The sequence below is a fragment of the Periplaneta americana genome, chromosome 7, assembly GCF_040183065.1.
Source record: "Periplaneta americana isolate PAMFEO1 chromosome 7, P.americana_PAMFEO1_priV1, whole genome shotgun sequence".
Lineage (NCBI taxonomy): Eukaryota > Metazoa > Arthropoda > Insecta > Blattodea > Blattidae > Periplaneta > Periplaneta americana.
In genome coordinates, this window is record NC_091123.1 from 114,413,914 (window position 1) to 114,428,024 (window position 14,111).

Below are 14,111 nucleotides of genomic sequence, written 5' to 3' on the forward strand. Positions count from 1 at the left end.
GAAGAAGAAAAAGAATATATTGGTAGGATGGTCTGAGAGACCGGCCACACTAAAGATGTTGCAGTCTTGAGCCACATTTAAGCAGGGTTAAGTTTGGCTTTTTTAACTGGCACAAAATTCTAAAGTGGTGTTGGTTTTATGTTAGAAAAACTTTTCCCTTTCTTTAAAATGGACATGCTATTGCAAATGTCTGAGCGATAATGAGACTTACCTCTTACTAGCATATTGTGCCCTGAGTTGGATTTTGTGATAATAATTAGTCTCTTTGACTGGGACAATTGAAAATGCCACTGCCCAGGAGGATTAACAAGTTCACTTACTGCAGCCTTCCAATCAAGGAATGACACTTCATCACAGAGATGCTTAACAGTTCCATACTGACTAAAATAGAATCATAATTTTCGGGCTTAATTATTTATTCTTTCCTTCTAATAATCTTTTTAATCCTCCCAAATACCCTATCTGGGGGGATGAAAGAATGTCCTATGACAGGAAAAATGTATTCAATTTTTACAATATTCTGAGGTGCCTCTGAATGTAACCACTTAGTCAACATACCTATTTCTTGTAACATGATGTACAAAAAAAAACCTTGGCCCTTAACTTGTGCACCCGAAGCTTTGTCATATTATCTATGTTATCTTCTGGACTTGCAAAAATATTTGCTTTCAATTGTATACAATCAGAACATACATCAGTACTCGGGGATTTGAAACTTATATTGAATTTGTAAATAAAAATATGCCTAAAGTAGTTGTACTTTACTTTCATCACTGGATCATCATTTTCATGGTTATACAAACGCCAAATGATGATTCCTTTTTTTGTTGGAACGTAATAGTTAACAGCTACAGATTTCCTGAAACTATGGATTAACTTAGTCCTTGATCGCTTAGGTGCTGACTGTATTGTGTACGTAAGTATATAACAGTCTTGCATGACTTTTCTTGTAGATGAATAGAACCCCTCATGAAACCTTCTGATATCTTGCATTTTCAGGGTTGAACAGCTGTATTTGTAGATGCGTGATAACACTAGGGAGCCTGGGAAGCGATTTAGATTTATATCTATAATATACAAAAAGTAGAATTACATTTCAGTGAGTATAAAAATATTACAAATCATATTATAATCAGAAGTTACAAAACAGTATCTTTTCTGGACGTTTTGTCTTTTTCTCTTCTCCAATTTTTATAATTTCTTGTTCTTTTTCGACCACGTTCCTATGATTCCATAATAACTGAATCTTCATCCATCACATACAACTTGAAAATAAACAATTTGTAGAGTTATAATCACTTTTAAAGAGGCAAAAAAGCTGAACATTGCACTAGTTAACATTGCACTCTTTACAGAGTCAAACTTCAGTGAAATGGAAGGTTCTGGGTGTGTTTTATGCATTAGTTTGGCGCCTTGTAACCTATATTATATAATGCCAACAAAAAAACACGGAATTTTCGACCGGTTTTACCTTATTTTTCTACAATTTTCCCTCCTCAACAGTGAACATTAATGTGATTCTATCTTTGGATTACAAGAGTTTTGAAAACAAACATTCATTATATGAATTGAAAGTGCATGGGATGTAACAAGTTTTGTTGCATAAATATGCATATGAATAACACAAGTTTTGAAACAAACTATTCAGTGGATTACACAAGTTTTGAATAAGCAGAGCATTTTCAGTGCCTGTTTTATTAAGGATTATGTGCGTTTAGCTCATTCTTTCCTATATAGAACTGTTAAGGGATTAGTCCAGAAGCCTGTACATGTGCTAACTCAATTTTTTCAATTTTTGGATAAGATAAGTTTTGCATCTCAACGCCTCACTTAATCTTGTAGCCTCCTGGGACAAAGTACGGTCCCTGATGATGATGATTATAATGATGATGATGATCCTGTGGACCCAGGTTCGATCCTCAGCATTCTCTTAATTTATGACTTGTTTTGTGCAAGCCTTGGCGGCCGGGTAGCTCAGTTGGTAGAGCAGCTGGCTACGGACTGGAAGGTCCGGGGTTCGATCCCAGGTGGTGACAGGATTTTTTCTCGTTGCCAAACTTTCAGAACGGCCCCGAGGTTCACTCAGCCTCCTATAAAATTGAGTACCGGGTCTTTCCCGGGGGTAAAAGGCGGCCAGAGCGTGGTGCCGACCACACCACCTCATTCTAGTGCCGAGGTCATGGAAAGCATGGGGCTCTACCTCCATGCCCCCAAGTGCCTTCATGGCATGTTACGGGGATACCTTTACCTTTACCTTTGTGCAAGCCTGTGAGATTTTCTCCAGAGCTCCGGTTCCTTTGTGGCAACCCAAAAAATCTCACCTCACCTCACCTCACCTCACCTCACCTCACCTCACCTCACCTCATCTTCTCGAGGGTGTAGAGTAGACAAGCCTATTATGGCGTATCCTGGGTATTGACGAATTGGTAAATAATTGGTCTACACAACTCGCCATTAATAATAAAAAGAAAAAGATGATAATAATAATGATTCTAGCAAGAATTAAGGCGATGGTATTAATATTAATACCTGTACTGGTACTTATTTAATGAACACTTTGATTAAGAAGGAAACTGATAACTGTTATGGCTACTGTGACAGATATTGTATCACATTGTATAAAAACAGAGTAAGATCTGTAAGTGAATACTCAAAACTCTGAAGCCTATGCACAACTGTGCGTATTCCCTACTATTATTATAATCATTAAAAATGTTATTAAGATGATTCTTGTGTTCATAAATCTCAGGTGACTCTGTCTATGTTGAAAGATTTGCAGATACCTGCATGTTTATCAGATAAAAAATTAGAGCAGAAAATTTGATATAGCAGTAACTGAGGTTGTCAAGTATGTTTTGTAAAGGTAGTGGACATTGGGTAATAGAAAACAATTCAGTTAGACAATTTATATACTTTTACATAAAGGTTTGACTTAATTTTACATTGTAATAAATTATAACTGATGCAGTGTGACAATTTACAACATAAAGAAGATATTTTATTAATAGCAATGTTAATGTATGTGGAATGTCTGTGATTAAATAATATTAATATTTATTACATATAATCTGGAAGTTTTACGTTTTTAATAAACTATATTTAATTTACTAGACTAGATGGCATTTCGGAAGGTGGTTAGCTTCTATATGTGCCGTAGCATTTCTGGTATGTGACATCCAAGTTTGTACTGTAGAACCAATCAGAATCAGTCTATAACAAGCACTTCCCGAGTTCGTTTGTTCACGTGCGAGTGTTTCAATACATTGAATAAGTAAAATTAGCATTTACTGTGTGTATATGAGGTAAATAAATGGAAGAAGAGACTGTAAAAAGGCAAGTATTACACGAGCAGGCGCGGGAAATAGTGTTTAAGGTGTATAATTATTTTAAAAACATTAACGAGCAGAACGCTGCTGGCCATCTTGATGCTGGCTGCAACATTGCCAACATGCAAGAAACGACTGCAGAAGCATGTGGTGTGGGATTGAGAACCATGCAAAGAATATTGTTAGTGAAGGAAAGAGGGTTTGTTTGGTGTCATGCTTACAGTAATCAACGGCTGAGGTCATTATTGTCTTTTGATAATTTAAATTCACTTCTGCGCTTTTTGTATTGCACGTGCACGTGAAGTACGATGTGGCAATGTTGTATGCTGCCTTGCTCTCTCTATCTGTCTCTCTAGACGCAAACGCTAGTAGACAACCGCCTTCCGAATTGCTGTCGACTCTAGTTACCCATACTCAATTAGCACTGTTGTCTATTGATTTATTAAAAACATTTTTTCTTATGTTCTTAAGAGACTAATAAGTCCAAGTCTCTAAGTAGTTCTTAAATTGAAAAGTCCAAGAACTGAATTACATTAATCATGCCCTTGTAATTATAAATTATAATTCGTAATGAAGTTCAATTTAATAAACTTCAAAACAAAACTATGTACCTGGTAATACTAATAAGCAGTAATCAGTATTTTATATGATGTAAGGAAGGAATGGAGGGAAAGAACAGAAAAGATCGGAATGAAATAAAATGAAATAGATACAGAAAGTTGGAATCCTGATAGCAATTTCATTGTTATAGTAATTAAGTCGAAACATAAAATTGAACATAATTAACTACATAAAAATATAATACAGACCTATACTTTAAATTATACTGTCATCTACAAGTTCATTATTATTCTTATAATTATGTCCTATCTAAGACATTTTTGTTTGATTTAGGTATTCCACATCTGTGCTGATGGTCGGAAAATCTCCTTCCTGTGTCCAAACGGAACCATCTTCAGACAGTCCCACTTAATTTGTGACTGGTGGTGGACAGTGGACTGTGCCAGCTCCAAGGAACATTATGAAGAAAGTGCCGAGCTTCTTGCAAACGACCGGAAGATCTACCAAGCAAGATCAGATGCTTTATCGAAGTCGAGAGCACGTCAGCGTGGGAATAGGAAACCAGGAATAATTCGTGAGTTTGAAGGAGCAAGTGCCAGTGTTACATCCTACAGTACAGAGCCAAGTCCACGAAATGCGAGGATCCAGATTCACAGCAAGGTGATAAATCCCAGCAAACAATTAGCTAGCTCCACGCCAAGGCCAGGTAATAACGAGAACATCTTCTCCAACCCCGCATTTTCACGGTCATCTGAAGAGTTTCCAGCTGGAAGCAGTATGGAACAAGCTGAACAAAGAGCGTTTCATGCATTTCATCCTCCGTTTCCTGAAACTCGGACAAGACGTCCCTTCACTGGCCAATTATCCGAGAATCGTCAAACATCGCAAAGCAGACAAATTGCAGAAAGTCGTGCACTACCACAAGAAAATGACCAATACAGGGATGTCTCACAGTTTACACAGAATATCCCGCCGGCTCCAGGAGCACCAGAACAGCGACAGTTTTCTCAGTCGAGGCAGTTCTCAGAATTTCGGTCTCCCCCAAGGATTACACCCGTTCCAAGACATCCACCTGTCACCACACATCGACCACAAAGCGGACAATTCCTACAAAACAGACCATTTGAGCAAACCAGGCCATTCGAACAAAATGTACCATTTCAGCAAAATATTCCCGAACGGCAGCTCTCTCAAAGCCGTCAGGTATCACAATCCCGTTTCGTACAAAGTCGTCAAGATTCACAGTTACAAGGACTACAGAATCTTCATCCACCTCCACAACAACAGCAGCAGCAGCTGCAACAACAAAAACAACAACGACAATCGCAATTTCGTCCAGAAACGCAATCATTGTCACAAAACAAGGAAGACAACAGCAAAAACAAGACTTACAGCCATATTAGATTCTTCTCAGCTGGAGATGGAGAACGTCAACTACCAGCAGAAACTGGATCCTTTGTCACTAATAGAGGAAATCAACTTCTCAAACAAAGCCCATCTTCTCGAAGTTCAAAACCACGTATAACACCAGTTCCGCAAAATAGATTCCCACAGGCGACCACAAAGTCTTATGTAGAATTAGATCGATCACGTACAACAACAAAGCCTCCGTCAAAATCTTTGAAGGTTGCTTTATCTCAGAGAGTGAAACCATTTGTGGTGCGGGTCACAGACCGTGGACTCACAGGTCTTTCAGATAAATCACAAGACGAAAATGCTGATATTCCTACAAGTACTGATGAATCTACCACTGGAGAAACGCCTTTTGATGATGATGATGATGATGACGGATTTCCAGAACCTCCAAGCGACGAACAGTTCAAAGATGAAGATTTGTTTTACCTTCGCAGCACATCAACAGAAAGTGTTTCTAATGATGCAGCTGCTTCTACTGAATTGCCAAAGAAACGTGATGATTCCGATAGCTTTGTTCTGAAAGATGGAGATGAGCAGAGTGATGTAGATCTCGATGAAGAACTCAGCCTGTCGAAACCTTCAAGTGATGTTCAATTTAAAGATGAAGATTTGCGCAGAAGACCCGAAAAAACAGAAACCAGAGATCGCGCTGATTCCATTGAATCTGTAGAAACAACTAGTCAAGATCCACAAACTACGAAAACTTTTGTAAGTGAAAGCACATCTGTCGATTATTCTTCAGCAGCTATTTCTACTAAAAAGTCACACAGATTCCGCACACCAACCACATCAACTACGACAATACCAACTACTTTCGAATCAAGATTGATTCAACATATTATTGTTAGTTCTACTTTAGAACCACCTACATGGAAACCGTTCACTGATGAAGAAATTATCGTAATAAGAGGTACAACAAAACATGATGCAGCAAGGAAAGATTCTGATGGCAAGGATGAAATAACAAAAACGCCTGTTTCATTAAGTTCAACTGCTACACCTCGTCCTCCAACTTCGGAAGTTACATCTCAAAGTACCATCTCTTCCACTAGTACCGAATCAGCTGCAAAGAAATTGAGACCAATATTTGTGGAAATTATTAGTCGAGGATCGTCAGAACCTCCTCAGTTGAAGGCTTTTACTGTTGAAGAATTAGAAAGACTAAAAGACTCAACAGAACCGACTGTTTCAAAAGCAGAACGCACAACAACCACTTCATCAACAAGTTCTGAAACCGAAACTACTACCGAACTATTCAGATCTCGTACAACTTCTGCCTCAATTAAGGATGAAATAACTACACTTGCGCCAACAAGTCAGCCCTCACGAAGAGTGAAGCCACCTGCAAGAGAAAATAAGAAATTAAACTCTACCATTCCAAAATCTGATGAGAAACCTAGCAAGGTGACTACGTCCATTCCTCCCACTACCCTGTATGTTACATTATCTAGAAGAGTACAGCCTCCTGTGTTAATCCTCAGTTCTATAGATCCACGAGATAATAAGAACATGAAAACCAATCAGACATCTTCAGAACCATCGTCCAAGAGGAAAGAACCTTTCAGAACTAGAACGAAATCTCCAACTACTATAAATACAACACCAATAATTCCGGTAACCATATCGAGAAGAGTTCAGCCACCAATATTTCAGTTGAGCAATAACAATTCAATTTCCAGTGAAGGAAAAGAGAAACAGAGTACGACGAGAGCAGAAGCTAGAGAACCATCTGAAAGTTTGAAAATTGAATCATCCGGTAGACTGCAAACACTCATTATTGATGCAGATCAACCTCCACTGGAAGCAGATGACGACTTGCTAAATTCGACTGAATCTCCAACTTCTAGTTCACTAGACACAACTATTTTTAACCCTACAAAGAAGTCTACTACTTATGTAGAGATACAACGTCGTCGAACAACTACAATGTCTCCATCTACGGAGACATCGAGTTCTGGTACTCAGTTCACAGCAGGCAATGAAATACATCTATCTTCTCAGAAGCAAGAGACAACAATTAGTTCTACTGAGTCTACAACAGCGTCATCAAACATATCAGTAGAAATAGAAAATTCCGTTAGAGAACTGGTAACTGCTGATCCAGAAATTCCTAAGCCACTCCCACTGAAGCAAGAACCAACTCCAAACCCTTCTCAATATGGAAACAGAGACGGTCTCGAAATACCAGTGTCTTCAGGACCTTCCACCCTCCATTCACTTGCTGTTTATTTTGCAACGAAAGATAGTGATCAAGAAACTACGAAGCCTACATTTGACAATGAAAGTGAATTTGGTTCAAAGAAAATTATAGGAAAAGAGAAAACTACAACTTCAACTGTTTCAGTGGCATCATCAACAGTTAAACCTGATTCAGAAAATCTCACAGTGTCACCATCTACAAATGACACAGATATGCCAGTAGTAGCTCCAAGTTTCTTAACGAAGTCGACGAGAGATTCTTATTCGGCTCTGTTTCCTGATACAAAACCACAAGAAAACATCATAACGAAATTAACTACTACGACTGAAGAGATACCTATATCTACTTCGAGACCTGTGGAAAAAACAGGTAGGAGAATTAAGACTATGGATAGAAAACCGAGTGATTCTTCTCATAATGTCTTGAAAACTGAACTTTTAGATAAATTGGCCGAGATTTCTCAAATGGAAACAACACCACACAGTGTTAAACTAGCATCTAGTTCAACCAGGGACAGAATGCGAACTGACACTGAAGATTTGTTAGAAGGAACAGACTCTCGTGATTTGAGAGAATTAGCACAAATTTTCAGTCGGGCACTCTCTGCTTACCTGGAAGACCCAGAAGAATTCAAGAAAGTTCTTACTGAAGTTAGACCCAAGGATCCTTCTCTTTTTGACAATAATGAGACTAAGAAGTACGATTTCATCCAGCATAAGAGCACGACTACGACCCCAGTGAGTACTGGTACCACAAGATCTGTTACATCACCCAGCACTGAATTTTCGTCTGTAACACAGGAAGAGGACGAAGTTCTGGATTTCTCCGATGTTTCTAAGGTATCAAGAAGAAAGCCGAAGTCAACAACGGTATCCCCAATATTTGCAAAATCCACAAAACTACCAAAACGGAAGTCCCAAACGTCTTCACCATCTACATTGACTGATAAAAAACAGGAAGTGCTATCATCAACCCCATCTTCCAGACAGACTACAGTAACAGAAGTGACAACGCAGCCCTCCCATAATGATATGCCAACTGTTGACAGCAAAGTGGAAAACCTTCAGCCACCAATGGAGAGACTGAAGGATGCTCAGACATCATACTATGCATTATCTTTTAATCGACGACCCTCTAATGGTAGAATAATTGCATCTTCTGAAACAGTAAAGAGTAAGTCTGAACTAAATGATGAAGGTACAGATTACACCTTACCACCAGGTACGAAACAGTACAGTGGCCCAGGATATGGTCCACAGTCAGGTGATACAAACTTTGCTCCTACTGCAGGAGGAGTTAATGACCCAAGTCGTCCCCGTTATGGAGGTTTCCAAAACAACTCGAAAACCTCGAAATCAGCAACTAGAAAAGAAAATGTGAACAGGAATGCCAATGCACAAGAAATAGTAGCAGCTACGACTTTGGTTCCTGGTATAAGATACCAAACAAAACCCACAACAAAAACCGTTAACACAACACCAAGAACTGCAACAAGTTCGGACTACACAACAAAAGACATACCTGAAGCACTTGGGAATATTTTGAATACTTTTGTACCAGAAGATGTAAACAATCTTGCTATTGTTAATTCTTCGTCTGATGCTATTAACAATTCTTCTAAAGCTGATGAATCAAAAGAAACTGGAAAGAAAAATTCTGCTGCTACTCGGAATGTAAAGTTAGACTCAAATGAAGAATTAATTGGAGCTAATACAGCAAGCTTCAGTTCTTCAAGAATTAGTCAACCATCGAATCAACTCAGTGCTAGAAGAAAGTGGAGTACACCAGCAAATATAGTTGATGCATTAACCATAAACCGTGAATTAAGTGCTTCGAATATTGAAGAAAGAGCATCTACTGAACAGGAATTGGTCTCACCAACTGCCACAACACAAACTCCAAGATCTACAACGAAAGCAGCATTTAAATCTCGAAGCAGGTCTACTACAACCATTACTACTCCCGAACCAACAGTTTCCTTAGAAGATATTCACATTTCATCTACTATTATTTCAAGTAAACCTGCTGAAGTTGTAACAACCGTAACTCCACAAAAAGAAGCTGAAATAATAAGTAAAAGTGGAGGTAGAGATATTTATGTAAGTCAGAATGAAGATTTAAGTGATACTTCAAAATCTGAAGAAGTACAGCCTTCGAATATTCCAGATATAACCTTTTATTCAGAGAAGATAAAACCACCACCGCCATCTTCTGCATCTCTTATTCGTGAGAATGTACAAAATAAAGATAAGACTAAATCACTTGCAGATTCCGTAATAAGTAAATATAATTCAGAAGAATTCTCGGAATCTAAAGAAATTGTAGATAAACCTCAAATGATAACAGCTTCCACAGAAACTACTTTGTTGAGCCAAACAACACTGACTTCATCTCAATCAACAACGAAATCCACATCTCAACGTAAAATTAGCTCTAAGAGTCGCACTGCACTGAGTGCAAGACAATCTGAAAATACTGAGCAATCAAGTATTTCTGTTGAAAAATCTAATAAAAAATCAACTTCATCTGCCAGGACTTCATCTCCTGAACTCTCAACATCTCCACCATTTTCTGAAACAACTTTTGTGTCACCTTCCACACTTCAGACAACTACTATCACACGGAAACACCAATTGAAATTGTTTGATGTTTCATTTTCAGAACCAGATGATTCTACAGAATATGTAACTAAAGATTACACTACAGTTACACCAACAAGAACTTCAGTTATTACTTCTTCAAGGAGACCTAAAAGTACAACAAAGAAACCAACTTCTTCTGAAGAAGGATCTGATCTGGATATACTAAAAGAAGACTTCTCGAAGAAGGATGTAGTGATATTGAATTCATCCCAATCAATAGGTTCAACATTACCTCCCCCTCGAGGTACTGTTCAGTCTTTAATAAATACCGGTACTCAACAGAATTTTAGAACAGTAAATAATGAAGCACTAACAGTTAATTCTAGAACTATTGCAACTGAACGAAAGTCAGCAAGTAGTACCTTAGTGAAATCCTCAGAGAAAATTATTCCAGCTCAGTCACCCACTATACCTACATTTGCAAAAATAAGAATGTCATCAGATCCAACCCCAACCTCAGCAACTAGAACTGGTATTGATGATGATCTAAAATTGGAAGATGTAACTTCTGATCAATTGCAAGCTCTAGAAGATCTACAAACAATGCTATTTCCAGCTAATACTACTATGGCTGAAGATGGAACAATGTTCGGTAATCTTAATCAGTCAAGCACACTTTCCTTAATAAATACAATGAAACAGGCAGTAACTAATTCAACAGTTCGTCGCCTAGTTTTGTTGTTAGTTAATAGTCTCAAAGATAATACTCCAGAAGAAGCACGAACATTGCTAATTGAAGCTCTCTTACGAATGCCAGTTGATCGAGATGTATCAGAATCACAACAAAGCTCAATATCAGCATCACAACAGAGAGTAGAACCATTGCCTGACAAATCGTCACGATCCATTGTAAAAGATGTCAGAGTTAATGAAGCAAAAGATAAATCATCTTTGACAGTCCAGAAGGATGACAGCCAAGAAAAATATGCTTCTAAAGATACTGCATCAGAAGTAAAATTTACAACGACCCAACAACCCACAACTACGTTCCGTGTACGAGGAAGGAAGAATCCTCAGACTTCTACCACTGTAACAGAACCAACGACAACTACTCGAAGTAAGGGCAGAAAACCGGTGAGGTTAAGAACCACAACTGAAGTTCCGCAGACAGAATCAAGTATAACATCATCTCTAGAAGGAGATTCAGATTTCGAAGATATTGCCAAAGAAGGAGATTCACTTCCACAGTCTGATACAAGAGCAGTAGAGCTTCTAAGGTCCCTATACACCCTAGCCTCAAGATGGGGTTAAAAGATCTGTAAATGTTGTATTTGGAGATGTTGTTATACCCCATAAAGCACAGACTTGTACAGCCCTGGTCGTAGAAACTGTACCGACTTCTCCAAGCTCTCATGGAATAGAGAAGTAACTTATTCTGTATAGTATTAATTATAATGATGGATTAAAGTTTCCCTGATCATGACTGTACATACTCGTCTGAAGTGCGCCATGTAATGTGATCAGCGTGGGTTCCTGGCCATAGTATGACACTCAAAGTTAATGTGATAAAAGTTGCTGAAGACTTAGTTACAATCTTCAAGGTTTACCAAGCTTCAATTTGAGGCATATTACGAAACATTTTGTCTCTTTCGATTTTTGGTAAGTTCACTCTTTATGAACTTTGTCATATAGTTCCTCCTCGTCTTTTAAACTCTTCAAACATCGCATTAACAAATTCGGTTTGATCAATTCGGATTATACTACACGACATTATAGTTCATTTATTCCAGAGATGTATCATTAGATATCGATAAATTTTAATTTATATCATTACGCATATTTCTTTCCTTTTCACTAAATTAATTAAATTATACAATATAATATGGTATCATTTTCTTTACTGTTCAGATATCTTTGTTGATATTAACTGACAATAATCCATACAAGTAAAGTTTCATTGGTCTATATGTGCTTTTCTTAGGAACTAAAACACAGATTAAAATTGTTTCATGTCATCTGTCAAACGGAAGATTATCTATAATTTAAAAATGTAGAATTACTTCAGAACTAAGCCATTTAATGGATAGCATAACTATGTGTTCTTGTTAACTTCAGAAACACATTGACAAACTCTCTGATAAAGCTCCTTATTTAACAATAGGAAACTGAGTTACATTAAAGTAACTCTGATCTGTTGAACTTCAGAACTCAAAAGTTAGCACTGATAGATTTATTTTCTGAAACAAATATTATTCTTGAATTACAGAAAAGGATTACATTTTATGTTTCATTTAGAGATATAAAATAAACAAATGTTTTACAAGCCATGGTGATAGTCATCAACTCTCAAACATTTGAAAATTTGTCGGAGTACCAGTATGACTTTTAAAACTAAATTAATTTCTAATAATCATCATCCATGAAGATTTGTCTACTTCACATAAGCAAATGGTGAGTTCTTAATGCCTCTTTTAATAGCGATATATTTCAGGGCCCAGTCATATTTTGTGTAGATTATATCTATTCAAGATTAATGAATTATTATATTTTTACCAGACATAAAAACCAACATAACTAAATAAAATTAGAATCAAAATTTGAACATCAGAATAATGTGTACATACTAAATTGTAAATTTGTACTGTAACTTTATAACCAACAATATTATTGTATACAGTACTGTAATTAACTTTTTTCAACAGTCAGTGTTATCTTACTCAATTTTTTTTCATTGATGCACGAATCGTACGAAAAATTCCCTCCATAATTGTACATTGCATGGAATATTGTAGTTTGTCCATTTGTTGAAGTGTATTTTTTGTCTTGAAAAATTGTGTTCTATGATGCAAGTCTCATAAATGACATTACTGACATCACGTTGACAGAAATAAGTGCAGCTTGCAGAAACAGAAGAGACACATGGCTGACTTTAACATAGGCTAACTGAAATAAAAAAATTAAATTCATTTTGAGGCTAATTGAAATCTGTATTTTAACTTGAAAATATGTCATAAAATATTGTGCTCGAAGAAAGAGTATGCTCTAAGACATCGCTTTGTGGTGATCGAACAGGTTGACATTGCTTCTTGAGCGCAGCAGAGGTGTCGGATGTTGATTCTGTTATGTTACCTCTCATGTATCCTGCAATCTTATATACATGAAAGGTGGTATGAACGTATGACTGACTGAATTAGCTGTAGTACGAATGTATGAAAGAGAACATGTAATGTATTTTTGTACTATAATATACTTGTGAATAAAACTAATGCTGGTGTTGTTACACTTGATCATTTCCATTTTTCTCTCCTAATTTGTAAGTATATGAACTTCTTGATTCACATAAGAAATAAACTTTACTTTTTTTATTTACTTCACAACATTTGATGCAAATGATGATCATATCCATCCATTCCTTTCCTTTATTTATATTGACTTAAGTATTTTTCACCAATTAAAACCATAATTATTTTATAAAATTACCCATATGTACAGTATGTTAAAAAGTCGAATAAATATAACACTAAAAAATTTACAACATTTAACAGGAATGAGTTCCCATTGGACATACTCCCTTTAAGAACTAAATATACTGTAGGATTTTGTATTAGTAGAACCAAATTGTTCTAGACAACATTCAATCAAGAACTTTCAACTTTTTACTCAACACATGATTATTGGGCTGGATGCACTGTGTAGGCTATACTTACGTTAAACACAATAAACTTGTAGTGTGTACGAAGAGGAGATGGAAATCAGATGAGCTAAAAGGAAATAAAATGTATCTATATGGAGAAAACCAATATGTAGCCTACTTTTTTTTTAGTAGGTTATTTTACGACGCTGTATCAACATCTCAGGTTATTTAGCGTCTGAATGAAATGGTGATAATACCGGTGAAATGAGTCCGAGTTTCAGCACCAATAGTTACCCAGGATTTTCTCATATTGAGTTGAGGGAAAATCCCGGAAAAAAAAAAAAACATAACTTACCCCAACTGGGATTCGAACCCAGGCCACCTGCTTTAGC

At 36.9% G+C, this 14,111-nt stretch overlaps 1 protein-coding gene across 2 annotated transcripts in view; it reads left to right on the top strand.

The window, feature by feature from the left end:
- The window catches only part of LOC138703373 (serine-rich adhesin for platelets-like), a 425,014-nt gene extending 411,649 nt beyond the window's left edge, over positions 1–13,365 (top strand). For both annotated transcript variants that reach the window (XM_069831197.1, XM_069831198.1), the window contains one exon: positions 4,221–13,365. In XM_069831197.1, the coding sequence (XP_069687298.1) occupies positions 4,221–11,396 (7,176 nt within the window). In that variant the 3' untranslated portion in view covers positions 11,397–13,365. The remainder of the gene's footprint in view (positions 1–4,220) is intronic.
- The last annotated feature ends 746 nt before the right edge of the window (positions 13,366–14,111 follow it).